A 22,393-nucleotide genomic window follows, 5' to 3' on the forward strand; every position below is an offset into this window, starting at 1 on the left:
TCAGCAGCAATTTTAGCAATCTGGTTGCTAAGGTCCAAATTACCCTAGCAACCATGCATTGATTTGTATAAGAGACTGTAATATAAATAGGAGGAGGCCAGATTAAAAGCATAAGTAATAAAAAGTAGCAATAGCAATACATTTGTAGCCTTACAGAATCTTTTTTTAAGATGGGTCAGTGACCCCCATTTGAAAGCTGGAAATAGTCAGAAGAAGGCTTGCAAATAATTAAAAAAGTATATAATATTGAAGGCCAATTGAAAAGTTGCTTAGAATTTGCCATTCTATAACATATTAAAAGTTAACTTAAAGGTGAACCCCCCCTTTAAGCGTCATATTTACTAAAGTGTGAATTTTCTCCCTCTTTACCATATGACATTAGTGAGATACAGTATTAACATGGAGAAGATAACAGTAGTTTATCCTGCCTATGGAGTTTTAGGTTTATTGTTTATCTGTGGGAGTATTTAAAGAGCCATTGAACCCTATAAACTCCCTTTTTTCACACAGGTATAAGATTGTGAAGCCTTTGCGATAGACATGTCTTTTAAACCTTTTGTTTGAACATGTTTACCTGTAATTCAGGCTTTTAACACAGTACTGCCCCAAAGCAAAGTTCAAGTAACACCTTCTATAATTAAACTTAAATAAAAATATAAAATCCATTATTGTTACAAAAAGAACATTTCAGTGGATGGAATTTTTAAAAAAGAAAAAATATATTTTTTAAAAGCTGAATTAATTATTTGATTAAAATGGAGCCTATTGGAGATGGCCTTCCTGTAATTGTGAGCTGGATAATGGGTCCGATGCCTGTATTTTTGAATCCTATGCACCCATGGCATTGATAAATGCAACCATAGACTTGTCATTAACCGACCACCAATAGTTTTGAATAGACTAATGCAGGTTAAAAAATAAAATGATTGATTTAGGTGCTATGGGCAGCTACACGGATGCGGTTATAAATCTCTTGGTTATTTTTATCTTTGGCCAAGTGCAGGGCCACTAAAATGTATTTACATTGCTTTACAGATTGCTAGGAAACAAATAGAGGTATTTTTTCTCTTTACTCAAATGTGTTATTTTGGAATAGATCTCATACAGTGTTTGATACTCTGACAGTCTTTCACTGCTTGCCGCTTGTATAATATCTTCTGTCCCTTTATGAAATGAGACAAAACGCAGGGGTGGCTAAATTGCCTTGTATTATTGGCTCTTCACAGTAATTAGACTCTCAAGGGTGTTATATATGTTTGTTTACTGCTGATAATATTATGAGCTCCCTCTGGAGCTCCCTCTCCTTTTTAGTGGAATTGGCATCAGAATGCACAGCTGAAAATTGTGTAGTAGTTCTACTGTTTGCTGCGTGTTCTGGTATTTTGTTTACAAAATGCATTCTCTGTTTGCAAAAGCAACAGTATACTTTGGCTGGTGGCTGACAGACCTCACAGGGAAGCTGGAAAATTCTGATTAAATGGTTTATATTGACTTTGAACCAACTGCAGCTTTTATTGTCACATAGGCTTTTTAGGGTACAATTTCTGTTGCACTGGGGTTGCATTCTGGCCAGTGAAGTGCACCAGCTGTGAGCATTACACACATTAGTGTACTTTGCCACTTACACAGAAGTTTGCACAGCTGCCCAAATAGTAGGTACTCATACGGTATGTACAATCAAATTAACTTCTGTGTACAATACACCAAATGAATATGCACATACAATATTCTTTGACCTGAGATTTCAAGAGGCAATGTTCAACATGAATGCAATAAATAGTGCTGATGCTGAACGTAGTTTTTGCCTATCATTTTAATCACAACAAATCTATGGCTTTGTTATTTCTTGAGCTAGAAAGGTTAATTGAAGCTATATTTGCTCATTGCAAGTTAGATAATTAGGTTACTAGTGCACATATATAAATTCTTTACACAGAGGTATCAGAATGACCACTGGTGCTCACAGGTAAATAAATGCGCCAGGATCTTTGTGGTTCTCTCTCGTCCTTAAACAGAGCTTGGTGAACATGATATAAGGCTTTTTTGTGGACAGGAGGCCGGTCTACTACTACTAATATTCAGCTGTCAAAATTGAAACATAGAATCAGCATGTTAGCAAAGCAGTAATCGCTCTGATAATTATTGTTTAACTGTCAGTGTGTTCTGTCATTTGTATATACAGTACAGCAGTTAATGTAATACAATTAATGTTAAATAACTACTTCGAAAGCACACTAGCTGAGAAAATACTAATTACTATCCAGTTCTACCAAAGAAAGTAATACAATGAACCCTATAACCCTTGTTGTTCAGTACCAAATTAGCTCTACCAGCTCTGTCCTTCTTAGAGCAGCCAGAACTGCGGGGTCCAACCTGAAGGCCATTTTAGGTGGAAGTATTTGCTCACTAACATATTTAAGGAAGACCAATTAAAAGGACAATTAAGGCAGGGGTGCTGCTGCCATGAAGCGAGTTGAGTTGGGGGGTGGCAGCTCTGAACAAGTTAGCAGGGGGTGGCAAAAAGCCACTCCTTGTAGTAATGTGCGGGCTGGCAATATACCTGCGGGTTGGTCGGGTTCGGGTCAACACACACACACACAAAGAATTTGGGCTAGTGACCTAAATATGTGCTACTTCCTGTGGTGCGGGAATATAAAGTGAAGCAGAGGAGCGGGCTAGGGTCACGTGCAGAGCGACGGGTGCGGGTCAACCAAATCCTTAAAAATCATGTGACTTTTCATCACACACACAAGGAAGTTAAAATGTTTTGACCTTTCCTCTCTCTGATAAACATATGCAAATTAGGATTTGAGTTTGGCTCGGTATTCAACCAAATCATTAATGAAGGATTACGGCCGATTCCCAAAATAGTGGACCCTGCGTATCCCTAGGGTGAACCTGTATTTGCTGCCCTAGATCTTGTTGGAGCTATGGCTAATGTAATGTTTTTATATGTCTGTAAGTGTGTTAGCAACTAAGGGAGATCTTGAACACATTCTGGGTCCAAAGAGGAGCTTGAACAGAGTATAAAACCACCGAGGGCCATACCATGTTGGATGGAGGTGATGGAAGGCCAACTATAAATATGAAAGCTTTCTGCCATAAGACTGCAACCTTTTTGCACACTTGTAGTTTGTAACCATACCTGCAGTAAGGGACCATTGAATTTACTCAGATCCTTGATAAATGTGATGGGTTGCCAGTCCAAAATACTATAATAATAGATAAGGTTCAAGTTATAAATCAGTTATTTTTACTTAAAAACATATTAAAACTAGCTGCGATACCCAGTATTGTCTTAATATGTGCTATACTCATAAATCATGTTGGTGACAAAAGAATCCTATTCATTTGTTTCAATTTTTAAATGTTTTTATTAACCAAAAAGCTTGGTGCTCTTCATTACATAATTATCCCTTAACCACAGGTTCTAAGAATTCCTGATAATAGATCCCAAGTCTGTTTAATTCTACTTCAACTGTGCTCTGTTATTCTATACACACTTAGCTGTTGTACATAGTTGGTGATTGGCCAAAATGCACTGCTGAGTAGAGGAATCCAGCAATGTTATTGGTGAAAGAGGTAGGTAAGCCTGCCCCCTACCAATGCTTAGATGTCTGTGATTTTGGGGTAAATGAACCAACGATTTAAGCACCTTTGAAAACCCCTAGATATGCTTTGACATCAGCAAGCAAAGCTATGAAATCCCATTGGTCAGATGGGTGGATGGCTTGCAGTTATTCTGCAGCTATTATACAGTTGGTCCCTGGAATATTTTGTTGCGTTCTGTTCACAAATGAATGAGTGGTAACATAAAATAACTGGGCCCCAAGTATAGGCCCAATGTTTTTTCCAAAAATGGTCAATATTCATATTTATACATTCCTTTGCATAAGTATTCCTGAGTCACTCCAGTGTGTTGTGTCATGATTGTCCTGCTGGACTTTCTTCCCAGTTTTAGCTCATACACAGGTTCTCTTGCAGTATTTTACCTGAATTTTGCCCCACACATTCTTCCTGCTGATGAGAATCAGCTCAACAACATGATGCTAGCACCTGGGCCACTTCTTTGATGTGGTGAGTAACCATTGTACTACTAAGAGACCCTACAATATAGAAGATTTTATGATGCTAGCACCACCATACTTTAATATAGGTATTGGTCAACCTGTTTGCATAACGGCAGCCTGTAAAGTTGGCCATAAAAAAATAAACCTTAACCCAACATGTCAATGTGCATTTGAAGTTTGGAATGGGAGAAACCGAGCTTGAATGTAATGAAAAAGTGTGGCCAAATGATACAAATACATACTATTAGTAGAAATGATTTATATAATTCTACCATTTCCTTTTCATGGCATTCTTGTTAGAGAACATAAATTGGCATCATCAGTGGTTTTCATCACAGACGCTACATAGTAAATTAGGTTAAAAAATACACACGTCCATCAACTTCAACCTTTTATGTCTATATATAACCTGCCTAACTGCTAGTTGATCCAGAGGAAGGCAAAAATCACTTCTGAAGCTCCTCTAATTTGCCACAGAGGGGGAAACATTCCGTCCTGACTCCAAGATGGGAATTGGACCAGTCCAAGGATCAACTTGTACTATGAGCTATCTCCCATAACCCTGTAATCCCTCACTTGCTAAAAAGCCGCCCAACCCCTTCTTAAAGCTATCTAAAGTATCAGCCTGTACAACTGATTCAGAGAAAATTTGACATCTTCACAGTTCTTACTGTAAAAAAACACTTCCGAATATTTAGATAGAACATCCTTTCCTCTAATCAGAAAGGATGCCCTCTTGTCTGGTGGTAGGACCTACTGGTAAATAAAGCATTAGAAAGATTATCATATGACCTTATATATTTATACGTAGTTATCATATCACCCTTTAAAGGAAGAGGAAAGGTTAAAATTAAGTAAGCCTTATCAGAAAGGTCCACCTAAATATACCAGTAAACATAGTGCTGCTCTGAGTCTGTCAAAAGAAACACTGCATTTCTTTCCTTCTATTGTGTACACATGGGCTTCTGTATCAGACTTCCTGCCTTAAGCTTAAAGCTCCTTGCCTCTTCTCCAGTTTAAACAACCCCACCTTAGCGAGTCTTTCTTCAGAGCTGAGATTTTCCATACCTTTTACCAGCTAAGTTTGTCTTCTCTGGCCCTTCTCCAATTCAATAATGTCTCTTATGAGCACTGGAGACAAAAACTGTACCGCATATTTAAGATGGGACCTTACCAGTGCTCTATACAGTGGAAGTATCACCTCCTCCTTGGGGAAATGTATGTCCATTTTAATACAGCCCAAGACCTCACTAATGATCACTTTAAAGCATGGCTAATTAATAAAGAGTATAAGGATATTAGAATTATGTGCAATCTCTGAAGAACATAGGGAGCTACAACAAAGTACCATCTGCTGTTTGAAGCGATGAATACAGAAGTATTTTGTCCATGAGCCCTCCTTTATCAGATTTTTTGGCTGTTATTTTCCCTTTTGTATGTTTAGAATGTCTAGTATTATACAAGTGACTATATCAATGCTTTCGTTTGTAATTACACTAGGGTAGTACTAATATCCTCAGCCATGCAGTATAAACTTACATAACCTACAGCTAGCTTTGCCTTTTTCTCGCTGTTTAATGAGTTGCAATATAGAAATGTTGCCAGGTAGCAAACTGTTTGTGATTTTGTAAATGGATGTCCAATTTCCAATGTCATTTCTCCCAAACCCATAAAAAAGCAGGCATATAGAGGATAAATTGCCTGGAACACTGCATGGCTTATCTGCAATGAAATTGTGCGCTTTAAGCAGATCACTTGAGAGTAAATTGAGTGATTTAAGTGCAAGTGGCTTCGGGTCAGATTGCCATGCATGCCAGTGTGGCCTTTGATAAACAAAGGTCAGGGATGTTGCAGAGATGGCAATGGGATTTTACTACTTGCTATCATTAAAAAAAAAAGAAAGAGAGAGAGAGACTCTAAATGCGATGATTTAAAAGCATAATGTTCCCATTTTTATACAAGCAACAAAGGCTGAGTTTGTAAATGTCAGTTGTGTAAAAGCCAACAGACCACAGATTTATCACACAATGAGCAACAGTGCAAGTGCACTTTATTTTAAGGCTGTAATTTCCAATACCGGGAAACTCTAATACACCCAGAGTGCAGCAAAAGTATCTACTTAACGATCGAGATTTATAAAATAATGATGTTTGGAAGCATAAACGTATCATTTTCTCCTATAATTCACATTTTGCGGTATAAATAATGTACATAGCATTTACAGCTGCAGTGTCTTCTACCTGCTGGTTACCATAGCGACGATCATTTATGTATGAAAGGGATTCATTATCTTACATATAGCAGTTACCTTACAGCACGGAGTCGCAGGAACCTAAGCTCTTCATCATCAGTCACATTGTGGAGGCTGAGCAGAAATCTCTCACGGTGGTGTAACATTTCACAGGATCATAGCAGCCACTCACATAAAGCCTCTTCTGTGTCTTCTATTCTTCCACATTCCATCTCCTGCAGTTTGCAGCTTCCCTTTCACTGAATCTGCCCTTATTCCCTTAGATTGAAGCAGATGAAAAATGCCTTTGTCATTGGGATAAACTTTAAATACAGTCATTACAGACTTATTTGTGACAAGTAGGTTGACAAAAGGTAAAAGACGCACACACCTATTGTTATTTATTGCTGAAAGGTAAAGCAACCAAATTGGAAACAAATCAGTTGGTATAGCCGCTAGAATATATACCTTCCCCCAATCCCTTGCTATTGTTGTTTGCCTTATAAGTAAGCAAATCAGTGAGCCACCTAGGTGATCTATTTACTTTCTGTGTTGTTTACTCTGCAACTTGGATTGGTCCATCAGGGATCTTGCAGAACTGCAACTTCCAACAAGCCCTGATAGTCTAAAGGCCACAGGTTGCAGAACACAGTTCTGAGAGATACAGTATCTCGATGATTTGCCTAATAATGAATACATAAAGCTATCGGCAAACCGTTAAATCCTTCATTGTGGCAGCAAATTTAGCTCTACCTTCCATGCTATTTATCACAGGTTAATGAGAGTTTAAAGTGTCAATATTAGGTTAATTTAACACTGCAGCACTGTTGGGGCTGCTCAATACTGGATATAGTCGGTGCACATTTTGTCACTATTTGTTAAAATTATTTTATTATTTTAATTTATTATTGGTGCCGGCGCTTCCATCCCAGCTACTTTTCCTTTTCACACGCAAGTACAACTGTACCTATTGAGCCACTGGAACCTTGAAGTTACCCTTCAACTTCAAACTGGTAATAATTCAAGGGTTTCCACTAAAGCCTGCATCAATGTACAAAGAGGACTTTAGCCTAAAGAACTATACCCAGGCATCATTTAGAGTGCCTGAAATAGTGACATCAGTTCAAACTTTGGGCCAGATTCAATTCAGAAAGCAAAAGGTTTATCATGTGAAAACTCGTGGATGAGATTCAATTTGAGATGCAATTCAATTCAGAAAAACTTTTTATGAACTGTTTATCATGTGAAAACTCTATTGAAGTCTATGGGGAAAAACTGGAACTGATTTTGGAGAAAGTTTTATCTCCTCAAGTTGAATTTCGTCCATGAGTTATCATGTGATTAACAATGAACTGACCACTTAATTGCTATTTTGCATGCTTAGATGCATCAGGAGCAACTCCCCTTGTGGCTGCAGTTAACTGCAACTGTGGGAAAACTGATTCTGGGTACAAAATATGCATCGAAATTGCACTGTGCTTACTTGCCTAAGTATAGCTCTTATACCATCACATCACAATGCAAAGCGAGTGCAAGTTTGCATCTCTAAGAACACTGAGCTAGGTTCTTCTACCTATTTATAGTTTTGCATCATATACATATATAATGTTGAACATGGACATGAGCTTTTTTTAACCTAAATGACTATGTTACTATGATATGTCTACTGTAGATATAGTGGTGGAGAGCAAGGGGGATTTATATATATCAAAGACTGAAAGTAAAATTGACACAGTACTACAGAGTATATTTCCATCATCCTCTATTCATTTCTATAGAGATGTATTTGTCAGAGGGGGAACTCTAAACATTGATACGCATGCCTCTGAAAATTCCCTAGAAATGAATGGGGATGGCAGAATTTTACGCTGCTGAACTGTGGCTATATCTATTTTCCCTTTTATTACACTTCCCTGCTCCGTCTGTGTACCATTTTAGATAATACACATATTTACACTAGGGCAGTAACCAATAGCATCAAAAAAGGATGTATTATCATTATCCCAACTAGTGCAGACTAATCAAAGCTAATTGCTGACTGTATGCTATTTGCTAATGTACTGGTTCAGGCCTGCCAGCTGTAAAGAATCTAAAATTGCTGTTCCTTGAAGGTGCTGTTTTACTACAATTAAGTGTAGGGGAGAATAGGGGTGGGGTATAAGAGGAACAGCCCCTTCAATCCTCCAAAGTTCTAGAAGATCATAATCATGGGCTGGGCCCTTCAGCCACCATATTCTTCTGATGGTCTTCTGATAGACTTGTCATTGTCACTGGTGTATTTTATATAAATGAAGGTTAAATAATAGTAACATATGTTATAAGGTATAGCAGGTCTGCACATCCCATACACATCTTATACCATCTGTGTATCTAGCCAATAGAATTTACTTTAATTAAAATGTAAATTAAATAGGAGTTTATGAATGATTTATACAATTCAGTATATCTGACATAAAATACTTTTTGGTCCAGTAAACATGCATAATTAAAAATAATGCTGTCATTGCACGTTATTGTATTATATATACTGTAGTAGGTCCAAATGGCTTTGTATGTACAGGTATGGGACCTGTTATCCAGAATGCTCTGGTGGTCTTTCTGTAATTTGTATCTCCATGTGTTAAGTCTACTAAAAATTATTAATGAAACCCAATAGGATTGTTTTGCATCCCATAAGGATCAATTATATCTTAGTTGGGATCAAGTGCAAGGTACTGTCTTCTTATTACTAGGAAAAAGGAACGCGTGTTTAAAAGTTACAATTATTTGATTAAAATGGAGTCTATGGGAGATGGCCTTCCAAGAATTCGAAGCTTTCTGGAAAGTGGGGTTTTGGATAAAGATCCCATACCTGTATTGCTATTTGGTTCATGTAGATTATACTTTTTGAAGAGCAGCACCCTGATCAGATCCTGTTCTTTATCAGTTTGACCTACAGTGGATGTTGATTCATTGTGATCCTTTGAAACCTCAACGAGAATCTTGCACTGAGCTGGAGGCCAAGAGAGAGGTAAGAATGGCAAGCTTAATTTTTTAGCCTCTATGTACTGGGGAATAAGCAACAAGGTACAGATAACTGCCTAGATCAACAGAGGCACCCACTAGAATATTGTATATATCTGCATCACAAATGTTCTCCTGCAACAGGAAATCATACAGAAGGCAGGATATACATATACAGTATTAGGATTGCTTTAAAGATCTTTTCGAGCCCAAGAACTATGGCACTTTATATCAAGAAGAGCAATGAGATGAATTTATCAGGAAAAGGAAAATCAGATATAAAAAAAAATAGGGCTAGTTTATAAATGCAACTTGGGATGGATTGCTTTATCACTTCAGAGGGTTGCCTATTCCTGAGCTAGAAAAACCCCCTCTCCTGTAACCTAAGCTCAGTAAATAACTTCAACAACCTCAGCAAACTGGGGTGATATGCATTAAATGTCATTGCTATATCAAAATGCACATCTCCAAATACACAAAAGCTGTTTGCAGAATCCAAATCCTGTTGGTGTGCTGAGTGCCTGGGAATTTCATACTGGTCCAAATAAAGGAACTGTGCCACTGAGAAAGGGGAGTGCTTAAAGGTCAGCAAGTCATTACTCAGGCTGCAGGCACAAACAGATGTGAATTGGCAAGTGGAGCCTCTCTAGGTAAAGAGTTAAAGACCCTCTGTTTTCATAGTCTCCCACCCCACAGTCCAGGCATCCTCCAATCATCACTTCCCTCCTCCCAGGTTATTAATAAACATAAGGGTCTGACGCCTACTCCAGGGCTTACCTTGCTGCTACTGTTAGCTCATTCAGTTAGGGGATTTGACTTGTGGGTCCTAAAATCGGACAGGGGGAAGGATACCTACGTTCCTTGTCTAGTCATAGGTTTTACTATGGCTAAAACTGCCAGGGATGGCGGGCCCCTACTGCTGGTGATATTGCTACATGTCTGCCTTGCCCAAGTAAGTTGCCACTAACTTTCTTTCTTCCCCTGACAGGTCGAGATGGCCCTGCTAGAGGTAAGAGTTTCCTATCCTTACCTAGTGCCTAAATAATCTGGCTAACTAGAATTATTCTTACAGGCTCTAATCTGAGCATTTAGCATTGATTGAACTGAGCAAAACAAAATTATTTATGTGCAACGGTAAAAGGGTTAATCCCGGCACCTATCACTAACATAACCATAGGGAGATCTGCACTACTAAATACTTCTCAAAATAAATTGTATCTCTGCTTATCTGCAACTGCTGAAGCTTTAACACTTTTTAGAAATCAGCAGTTGCTACAATTATATTGTTGGTCCAATGTACTGTGATAATGAATTAACTTTCCGCAATTCTTGATGAAAGTGCTACAGCTGTACCAAGAGATGGGCAGCAGCATAGTAAGAGTTAATAATGAGGCACAGGGAAATGGTGGGGTTCACCCTAGTTCAGTTTCAAGGGGTCGGACCTGCACTCCTCACAAGCTCTGCCCCCCTTTAGCTTCCCACCGGCCCAGGAGAGGAGGAGAAAGGTACAATGTTTCCTTTGTACACTGCCCTTTCCCCACATGTACAAATAAAGTGAAACAAGAGACTATTGATTAGAGCAGACTGGGCAGCAAGTTACTTAACACATTGTTCACCCCCCTAAGGAATATGAGCTATACCTGTACTGCTGCTTAGTAGACCCCTTAACTTTTTAACTGTACTGCCCAGGATTGCTCCTCAGTTATGTACATTCAATGCAATTTCTAAATAAATAAAAAGAAATGAATGTTAAATAAATGAGCAGTAAGTGTTTTTATTCCAAGAGGCCAGACATTAGCTGCAGAACTCCATAATGCAGCTAGAATGAATGATTTCCTACAGCCATCAACTTAAATGTGCCTAAAGTATATAATGTCACACTTTATCTCTGAATGGTTACAGATTGGTCTTTTAGTGAAAGGTCTGTGACTGAGTTGAATGTAGAGCCATTTGAATAAGATTTATGTATCAGATGCTTGCTGTTGCTTGCCCTTGCTAAAAGAATGGAGGTCAGATCAATGCACTAATGTCTGATCCTTGAGAGATAATGCCTATGCTGTTATACATGCAGTGCTAGCAACCCCTAATTTCTTTCTTTTGCTTCTTTTTTTATCCAGAGAGGACCACCCGGCCCCCCTGGGCCAATGGGACCCCCTGGGGCTTCAGGAGTTCCTGGTATTGATGGTATTGATGTAAGTGGTCGTGTTGAGCACTTTGTATTATAAACATTATACGCCCTCCAGTTGCAGGTGAGGTTAGTCGTCACTGTAGCGCAGGGCAGAGCATTACACAGGACATTTCCATAAACACTGCACCAACAGTTATCTGCACATAGATATATCTACAGAGATATATCACAATTTGTCCTTTGTTAGGCTGTTAACCAAATTCTCACTAATTAAAGCCATCAGCAGATGAACTTTGTTAGGGTAGCGATCTGTGATCTTCATGCTGAACCAGTTAATGTATCAGTCTATAATGTGCCACTAATTATGTTTATTTTCTGCAAATTCCTAACAGGGAGACAGGGGTCCAGATGGTCCTCCAGGCCCACCGGTAAGTTGCCTAAATTCTTCTGGCTGTATTATGGGCTATAGTTCCTTCCTGGTCTACTTATTCTATTTACTCTTTCCTCTCTAGGGTCCGGACGGCGACCCAGGCAAAGCTGGATCTCCGGGTATACCTGGCGAGCCCGGGGCTGATGTGAGTAGCAGTGGCAGTTCAGTTTGTCTAACAGTGCTGGGGAGGTGGGGAGATCACTGCCCATATGAGGCGGAGAAAGAGGACCCCCTTCATGCTACGCCCAATGCACTGTCCAGGATGGGAGATGAAGGAGTTTAGCTATGGGCACTTCTATTAGTAGCAGAGGATGGGGGTGGCCTATTGCAGACTAAGCTCTATTCATTCAGCACACACTATATCCTTCTGTATTGAATTTAGGCTCTGGGAGCTCTGTGAGTGGCTGGGAGTCTCACGGAAAGGTTGTAGAACTGCTCAGAGAAATGCCAGTCTGTACTGCTGCTTTATCCTGTTCACCATTGTAGATAAGCTAAGGCAGCTGTGTGTATATAACATTCCTGGTGGTGTTAATGTTATTATTCCGATAGTCTTGCATGTCTGGCTGTCAGCATATAGCAGTGATGATCAGTGAGTCTTTTATTGAGTAGTGGTTTAGAGTGGCATGTAGATACAGCACAGAGCAGGGATGCACAAATCATACCCTTCCCACTATGGATAAATATTGATTCAGTGCTAATTTGATTTTCTCTGCCATGGGGCAATTACCTGCTATTTGGCATAGGGGGAGGGCAGTGGGGGATGTTTTATATAAAAGAGATCTTGGGTATGCTAGGGGCAATAACAATCTTTTGGAGGGCCGCATCCAACCTGTGTGCCTCTATTTGTATAAGCTGATATAAATAGTTTTTTTTAGAGATGACTGGGGCTGCAGGTTGAAGATCCGTGGAGATGGGGTCCAGGCAATGCTTATATTGATAAATATTTTTAAATTCCACAGTCATTACTGCTGGACTGGTCCCTGCATTAATTGCAACAAACATCCTCTTATATGTTTCTGCCTTTGTGGCTAACTGAACTGTTATCCTTTAGTAGGAAAAAGCTGACATCGCTGGTACTGGCCCTTTTTAACCCAAAGAGACTCATTTGCTGATTTCCTAATAAAGTGAAAGGGAGGTAGTAGGGCCTGAAAAAATTCCAAGCGCCATAAGCTTAACGAGTTCTGTATTTAATTGCTGGCATGAGGTACACCCTTTGTTTATATAACAGTTCAATGAAATGCTGAGTTATTTTGCAAGATGTGTGTTTTCCAGCTTTTGTGGAACTACAGGCCCCAGCATCCTCTATAATACATATTGTAGGTAATGGGCTTCTGAATGTTGCACTTTTATAGGTTGGCTGTCCTCAGAACAGTATGTATAACTTAAGCTTGACCCCAAATGCAGCTCATTACATTCATATAGTTAAATATCTTTTATAAATATAAATGTATAAAAATATATATGTATATATATACACTCATTTCATGCACACAGTTTTTTTTCAGTTTTGACACTAAAAAAAAGTTGCAATTACCTCTAGCCTCCTGTTGCAGAACAGGGAAGATGAACTTTTAATCTCTGCCCATCTAAAACTATAAATGAGCTGAGACAGATGTTTAGTAAATAAATCCATTTTCTGGCTTTGCAGTGAGAATCAATTAAAAAACCCAGCATGACATTTCCCTTGCCTGCACTACAAGCTGAGCGAAAGACTCCAGCTTTGTCATTTGTCATATTTCAGATTTTAATGATCTTTGGCCTTTTAAGTCTGTATGTAGACTTCTTGTTTTCTGCTCGCTGTCCAAGCAGACTCCGAAGGCTTTGATGTACAGAAAGCACAACACACCAGCAGGACAGGCCTAGACAGAGTTGTGCAATGTTTAGTTCTTATCAGTTTTAAAATATAAAATAAGTAAATTCTAAATGCCGATATATAGCCATGGGAAAAGTCATTTTAAATCTGGAATGCAGTGCCATTTATATAGAAACAAGCCATTTTTCAGATTAAATTTCATTATTAATAATCCAGGCCCAACAGCAACTGTGATATTTTTTTATATGGGCCTATGTCCAAAATCATATTCCCCGATTTAACTCTGCTGTACTGAAAAGGTAACCACCAAGTGGGCCCCTGTTTAGGCAGTAAAGTATAAGAAAATGGTTACTTTGCATATAGAATTATTATTACGTATTGCGGTAGTCTGGAAAATAGACTGGAAACTAACGGGCCCCAATGGCCATACAGGTTGTGCTTGGATATTGTGGTTTAAAGTTAATGGAATGCTAAGCATGTTTCCTAGCAATCAGTAATGTTAGTCATTATTACTTATATAGTGCTGCTGTATATCACAGCATTTCCACTTTAGTCCTTCCCCAGTGTCAATTACAAACTACGGTCCCCATTGCCTTTACTCACACACTGAAATTGTCAGCAAAAAAAAGACCCAATTGTGCCTTGGGCAACCAATCAGATATCAGCTTTCAATTTCTAACTTGTAATATACGGATCAAAACATAAATGATGTAAGTAAACATTCTATGGTTGCCTTAAGCAGTTTCTATGGTGTTAGTCTGTACTCTAGAGGTGCCTAGTACAGGTATAGGAACTCTGAATTTTTTAGACCTGAGCAAAGGTGGATTAATGATAGGTGAAGCCCTTAGGCTACTCTTTCCACAGGGCCCCCCTTCTCAGCTGCCGTATGCCTGGATGCATGCAGAGGCACTTGTGCTTTGTACGCTGGGTCAGGTTTGGCGCTCGCCAGTGACATCACTTTCCTGCCTTCTGTCTTCTCTATGTTCTCCCAGGTGCTCCCAGAGCAAATTATAATAAATATGAAAGTTTCTGAAGAATTCAAAAATGCTAAATGGGCCCCTGTTCACACTCGAACCCTAAACTATAGCTAGGTAAGCCTGTTCCTTAATCTGCCCCTGGACCTGAGAGGTCATTAAAGAAGAAGCAAACCCAAAAGTAAAAAAAACCCTACCCTAAATAGATCCCCCTCCCTCCAGCCTAAGTGTCACCCCGGCAAATGCCGCTAAGTCTTTACTTACCCCTTGGTGCAGATTCAGGCATTGGAGTTCATGGGGCGCCACCTTCACCCGCTTTGGTAATCTGGGGAATGAGACCAGCGGAGCGGCACATGCGCAGTTGGAGCAATTGTCTGTTTCACGACAACTGCGAATATGCTGAAACTCATAAAAATTGGCGAAGCGCCGGTCTCATTCTGCTTTAACATTCTGTGGCTATTTGCACATTGCACAATGCAGGTTCAAACTTTGGATACAAATTCCAGTGCAGAATTTTCCCCCAGAAATGGTGCTTGTGATGAACATTATTTCAACATATTATCATCCTTTTTGGTAAATTAAGTTGCCAGAACCTGGGCCTCCTTAGTAAATTCAGCAGTACCTTTGTTTGGCAGCGCTGCATTCATGAGTGTCAAGATTGGGGATGCAAAGTAGGCAGCTCCTATGGATATATAGTTCTATAGAGGCCTATAATTAACACTTCCTAATGACAGGCATTAAGCAGTGGTGTAACTAGAGTGTGCAGTCCCCCTGCAAAAAAATCTTCAGAGGGGCCCACCACACTCCAATCCCCATACTCCCGCCCACTTCCCCACCCTGACTCCACCCACTCTCCACCCCATGTATCTGCTTCCCAGATGCAGGTAAAAGAGAAGCTGGTGAAGGTGGGGTTTCTTGATAACTATAGAGGAAGAAGACCCAGCAGTCCAGGCCCTCCTTTTCCCTTGGCCCCCCTGTGACTGCGTGGTCTGCTTTCTCTATAGTTACACCACTGGCACTAAGTACAGAGCTACATTCTGCCCACAGCACTTTGACTTGTCCCTTGTGGTAGACTCAGCTCAAGGTGCAGACTGTGATCAAGTCCCCTGCTGCAAGTGCTCTGTTAATAAGCACTAAGGCAGCGGATTTGGTAAATCCTTAGATATATAGTCTAACATCAGGGGGGCTTTTCACTAATACTTAAAGTGCAGCATTTTGGGCATGCCATGTGTTTATCATCAACCATCACCACTCAGTCCCAGGTTTTACAGCCAGGAAAAGGGAATAGAATATGAATGTGATGCATTAACGCAAGGCAACTATATAGCAGAGTAAAGTACCTGTGATTAGAGCATGCTGCACAGAGAAGGCCCTAGTTTGGGTTTATCGATTCTATATATGAGAACCCAAGAAAATCAATAATGTCTTTTTTTACCAGAACATATCTTTATGTCTCAGCACTATCTAAATAGCTTTTTTTGAAAGATCGCATACTGCACAATAAATATGTCATAAGCAGCTGCAGAATGAAGTTGTTCAGCAGTGCAATACATTCTGTAGTGCTAACATCTGCTTCAGAGACACAGGCAGATTCAGTATTTTCAAATTGTGATGTTTTTCTGCTTTGTTGGATTGGCAGTGCTAAATTACATGTCACATTCCATAATATTAGTAATATATAACATTTGAGCTGCAGTGTATATCCCAGTTCCACAATCCTTTAGTTCACTTAGAGCCTTTTCATGATGACTGTGTGATAAATGTATGCTAGAATGCACACACACACACACACCCCGTCTCTCCCAGGTCTTTTTAAAAATCGAAGCAAAAATATTTCTTTTCTAATCCTATATTTATCAAAAAATATGGCTTTCATGAAGGTCAACATGGAGACTGGAGCATTGATTTCATATTTTTGCAAACTTTTAAAAAGACCTAAGAGTATGGTACCCTTTTGGTCTATGTGCACTTTTTTCTTTTGAGCACAGTAGCAAACCTAAGCTTATCCAATATGAAGTGTTCTCCTTTCAGTATTTTGCAGCTCTCTCATTTCTAAAATATCAGTGCTTAATACTGACATTTCTGCACTGAGCCACTTAAGCAGCCCTGAACTTTCCTGTTGGCTTTGATGCAGCCATATCACAAACTCCAGGTGTTAGTAAATTGTTCTCTGCTCTTCCACAGTTGCTTGTTCAGTAACTTTTGTCCTGAGAGGCTTATCTTCCCATTCCACTGACATTAGCTTGTTTGCTTCAGTGTTTAGAGTTTTCTCGGGAAAATAATGTAGTGAGCTGTCATCTCACACCAAGTAGGTCACATTTATGTGACCCTTCGACTGGGACTTGGCTATCTTGGGTGTTATTGCATGTTCTGTGGCAGAGAACTTTCCCAGTTGTATGTTGCTCTACTTTCCTTCTTTAAATAGTAAAGAAGTAAACATATTGATAAGGTTCATTTTAATTTTTCTCTGTCTGACAGTAAAGGGGTGGTTCACCTTTAAGTTAAATTTTGGTATGTTATAGAATGGCAAATTCTAAAAAAAACCTTTTAATTGGTCTTCATTATTTATTTTTAGTAGTTTTTTAAAATTATTTCCCTTCAGCTTTCAAATGGGGGTCACTGACCCCATCTAAAAACAAATGCGCTGTAAGGCTACAAATGTATTGGTTTTACTACTTTTTAAATACTCAACTTTCTATTCAGGCCCTCTCTTATTTATACCTTATTCAAATCAATGCATGGTTGCTAGGGTAATTTGGAACCAAGCAACCACATTGCTGAAATTGCAAACTGGAGAGCTGCTGAATAAGAAGCTAAATAACTCAAAAACCACAAATAATAAAACATGAAAACCAAGTGCAGTTTGTCTCAGACTATCACTCTACATCATACTAAATGTTAACTCAGAGGTGAACAACCCCTTTAATCTCAAAGTAAAGTGAGGAATTACTCCAAGACAAATCCTATGAGCCTCTATTGGAATTATGTTTTATAGCTTCCAATGATTTCCCTGTATTGTTCAGTGGGGATTCGAACACATCCATTTTTGAATATTGAACTATAGGTATGCACTTAATTTTGTTAAAAATATAGATAAAACATTATTAGGAGTCTGGGTGGGGCCTACAGCCTACTTAATATTTCAGGTAGGTCCTCTCTCATCAAACAGACTAAAATGTCAATCTTCTTCCTAAATGCATGTAGAAATGATATAACATATAGTGCTCAAATGGTGTGCTAGTGGTTGCTAGTGTTTCCAACTTTAAAGCCTATAAGTGCTGTTTGGCTGCAGAATAAGTTTTATAGCACCAGAGGTGACGGGTCCCCTTTAAGTAACAATAACAAAGCCTAAATATTATAGGTTTATAAGGTTTATTTTGCTGACATGCAGAGAAAGGACAGGCATCGTTAGGGACTGGATTAGATAATAGGAGAGATTTCACGATTTAGGAGATAGATGGCGCTGTCATGATTCCTTGCCTGATAATTGCTTTCTGGCACCCAAGAGGAACTAATAGTTCTGAGAAAGGAGAAAGGGACACAAGGAAACATAAAATAATGTTGAGACTGTTAGAAGGTGAAGTATAGGAACACTGTGAGGATCAATAGACCGAAGAGCCAATTGGAGAAAATAATAAAGCATGTAAAATGCAAAGAAGAATCCTGAGAAATGCAGGTGATTCTCAATTAATTTAGTGTATTGATGCCAAAATCCCACTAATGCTTATGTACAAATGATCAACAACTAAAAGGAGCAGTGTATCTTCCTGCTGAATAATAAACATGTAACACTATTGCTCCAACCTTTATTTTAGCACCTTAGTGCAGTACATTTCATGAAATAAAGTCTATTTTGATTTAAAAATATTGACCCAACATATCTACTGGGGCTTGATTGGCAGTCCCCATGGCTAATATAGTAGCTCATTCATACGACCTTCGAACTTCAGAACAAACATATAACTATACATTATGCATGGTATCTAAACATTATTTTTAAATGCCCAAAAACCTTGGGTGTAACAGACATTTTAAGTACTGAACATGTAAACAGGTTGTTCCACCAGGAACAATTACCAGCATAGGGAAATATTGGAATCGAGGGAAAAAAAACCTTATCTACCCTGCCCTTTAAAAGCCTTTGGCTGAAGAGGTTTATGTGCCTTGTGGAATAAACTCAGTAGAGGCTCATAGGATTTGTCTCAGAGCAATTTCACACTTTGCTTTGAGATTAATGTCAGACATTGTGCATGGAGCTGAGAAAACAATAAACATATCTCTCTCCCTCTTTTTAATATATTTAATATTCCAATTTAGGAATTTGCATTTCGCCACGCAACAGATCCCATCATGTTTGCAGGGCCATAAGCACAAAGCTCATGCCCTAATGTGATCGGAGTTATGAATATTTCTGCTCAGCAGCCCTTCTGCAATAATGTGAGCTTAATGTCAGTGTCTCCCTGGAGCCCAGAGAACTACTAACAGAAGTGGCACATAATGTTAGAGGGACGTTTAAAATCATATCTCAGAAGGGCTCATTAATCCATCAGTAGGTTGTTTTCCACAGATGTTACGAACACAAAAGTTTCAATTTGCAGTTATTATAATCTTTTTTTTAAAAGGAAAACATGTGCCGCTGTTGGAAAGTTTAACTTAATAAACAACAAGGCCTCATTTACTAACATAAGGGCAGATTTGTTCAGATGCATTTACCAGCAACCACCAATCCGGCAAATGCTTTCATAATGTTAACATAATGAGACGGATCAACGTTAACTGCTGATTGGCTGGTACAGCTGCTGCTAATTTGTATTAACACTGGAAAACTGAGTTCATGTTTGCTTGTGATTTATATGTTTATTATAAATTTAAATACTGATAAGAAATAATTGTCTTTATATTTCTGTAGGGGCTGACAGGACCTATAGGATCTCCTGGACCACTTGGATCAAGAGGGCAGAAAGTATGTATTTTTTACAATTTTCTTGCCGGGAGGTAACATTTCTAAATACAGTTTAATGGCCACAGAATTTTACTCCTTTGCTAAAGCTATTGCTGCTTTCTTTCTATTTAAATTCTTTTTATCGTGTTTTGCAATAAACAAACAGATTGTTTGTTCATTGCAAAACATGTACCTAAATAAAATTATATAAATATTATATTATTACTGATAGGGTTATATATACATATATATATGTAGTTTCAAAAAATTATAAAGCTATTGTTTTTTTTAGGGTGAACCCGGACTGCCAGGTTCTCGTGGATTACAAGTAAGTGTTTTACTATCAGAAAGGGTGGTTTGTACCCTTGCTACTTTTTCTAATGATGTTAAAATGTACCTAAATAAAATTATACAAATATTTAATTTTTATTGATAGGGTTATTATAGTCAGCCTATATGTAAGTTCCAATATATATACAGTATATATATATGTGCAAGCATCATTATCCTTAGTATGACTTACCATTATAAATGTATAAACTGTACCTCTAAAAAATCGTGTAAGCTTCACAGTCATTCTAAGGGTTTCCTGTTTCACAGATACAGGCTATTGTGCCACTTTGTGTATACAAGCTTTGTGTATGTTAGGCATAGATGAAGAGGAAAGGGGAGAAAAAGACAATGTGTGTATAAACATGGGTCTGTCAGAGATACTACGAAATGTGAGCAAAATGACAATTCGCAGGGACACCGCCAATTTACTAAATGGGAAGAAGACAGTTCACTAGCAAAAAAGCCCATACGCTGTTTCGCCAGTCGAATTTTCGCTCAGGCAAACAATCGTTAATCCGCAAATCTATCAAAGTGTGAACTTTTCAATGCTTTACACTTTTTGGCAAAGTCTTTTTCGCCAGGTTCTACTTTGACTTGATAAGATAAAGCTACACCCTCAACATTATTATGTCAGTGACATCATATCCTGTATTCCAAAAAGTCATAAAAAAGACAAAACGCTGGCCAATTTTTCCTATTTTAATGTGGGATTATGTTTACAAGTTGCAAATATATGTTATTTACCCGTTTTAACTATTTGAAGCTCATGCCACTTTTGTTTTAGGGTGGGCTCATGTCTAGGACAATAGAGGCTCTCTTTTGTCTTTATTTTGCGTCCTTGGACATTTTTTAATAATAAGTGGACACTTCCTTCACAAACATCACTAATAAATACATGCATATGACCTCTATGTACCTCCCCTATTTAATATGACATAAGTGTAAGCATGTTAATGAAATTTTGCTAGGAAGAAAGTAACTCTAGAGGAAATTTGCTTAGTGCACCTGCCCACTTGTAACTTAAGAGAGGGAAACCATAGTTGAAGATGGATTGGCAAGGCATAGGGTAAATGAGAAAGAGGATGAGGAAGAACGTAAAGAGGAGCATGGAGAATAGAATTACCTTCCCCAAAAATATTATTTGTGTCTAGTTGTGGTGGTACTGTGGTGGTTGAAATGTGAGCTATAAATATGTCAGAGTTGGAAGTCTCCAGGTTATTTGTGAATATCACAGACAGCTACCAAACAGCCCCCTTTACAGACATCTAGGCTACACATTAATTGAATGCATGTGTATAGACAGTAAATACAGTAGCTATATATATTGTCTCAATGTAATTCTATCTACTAATCATTTAACAATTGATTTTTATTTTTTTAAGGGTGCTGGTGTTCCAGGAACAAGGGTATGTATGTGAAAATTATATCAGTGTGGAAATTCTAATCTAGTGATGAAGGAATAAAGAAATTGTTAAGTTGACAGTAATTTGAGCCAATATCAACCATATCATTGATATGCAATCAATGGCTCTTGCATGTTTTAATGGTTTTATAAACATATACGGTAAACTTACATAAGCATATAAAATGGTAAAGAAAAATTAAAAAGAAAAAAAGAGAGATAGAGAAAAAAAAATAAACATGGCGACTGGGGTTCTTTCAATATTATACAGTTATACATACCATTGCTGTAACATATTATTAGACCTTTGTTTTCTACTAGTATCAATAATAAAAGTTTCAGGTTGAAGTGAATTTTCGAATTAAAAAACTTCAAATTTTGAAGTAATTTTTGGGTACTTCGACCATCGAATAGGCCGATTTTGACTTTGATTCGAATTGAAAATCCTTTGAAAACTCAACCACTCGAAAATCGAAGTACTGTCTCTTTTAAAAACGTTGACACCTTAAACCTGCCGAATTGCTGTTTAGCCTATGGGGGACCTCCTAGAACCTGAGGCTTTTGGGCAAGTTTTGAGAAGTCAAAGTTTTTTTTTTGGAAAATCCTTAGAATCGTTCGATTCGAAGGGTTAAATCGTTCGATCACACGATTTTACTTCAAACGTACTTCAATCGAATACGGCTGTTTTCGTTGAAAAAAAAATACTTTGGAAGTACTCAAATTTGATGGTCGGATTTAAAAGTTTTCTTACTTTGAAATTCGATCCTTGATAAATATGCCCCTTACAGTATTATAAATGTCAGTTAGTATTATGTAATTAGCAACATGCAATCTTATTATTAGAAATTCAGACAAATTTGTATCCATTTTTAGAGATCAAGGGAATGCATAGAAATAAAGGCTAAGTAATAGTACATTAGAACTCCTAAAATCAATTTATTTTTTCAAAACATTTAAAACCCCCACAGAAATAAAGTCCTATACCACTCGACTGAATTCTTACACTATCCATAATAATTGGAAACATTGGTCTAATTTACCATGAGAAGAATGTTAGTTTGTATTATG

General features: G+C 38.2%; 1 protein-coding gene across 2 annotated transcripts in view; it reads left to right on the plus strand.

The window, feature by feature from the left end:
* col9a1.L (collagen, type IX, alpha 1 L homeolog) overlaps window positions 1-22,393 on the plus strand; it is an 82,263-nt gene that overhangs the window by 17,927 nt on the left and 41,943 nt on the right. The window contains exons 6-13 of one of the 2 annotated variants that reach the window (XM_018261946.2): window positions 9,227-9,310; window positions 10,292-10,312; window positions 11,421-11,495; window positions 11,824-11,859; window positions 11,944-12,006; window positions 19,558-19,611; window positions 19,883-19,918; window positions 21,306-21,329. In XM_018261946.2, the coding sequence (XP_018117435.1) occupies window positions 9,227-9,310; window positions 10,292-10,312; window positions 11,421-11,495; window positions 11,824-11,859; window positions 11,944-12,006; window positions 19,558-19,611; window positions 19,883-19,918; window positions 21,306-21,329 (393 nt within the window). 2 annotated transcript variants of the gene reach the window in all.

This window comes from Xenopus laevis, chromosome 5L (genome assembly GCF_017654675.1).
Source record: "Xenopus laevis strain J_2021 chromosome 5L, Xenopus_laevis_v10.1, whole genome shotgun sequence".
NCBI classification, from domain to species: Eukaryota; Metazoa; Chordata; class Amphibia; order Anura; family Pipidae; genus Xenopus; species Xenopus laevis.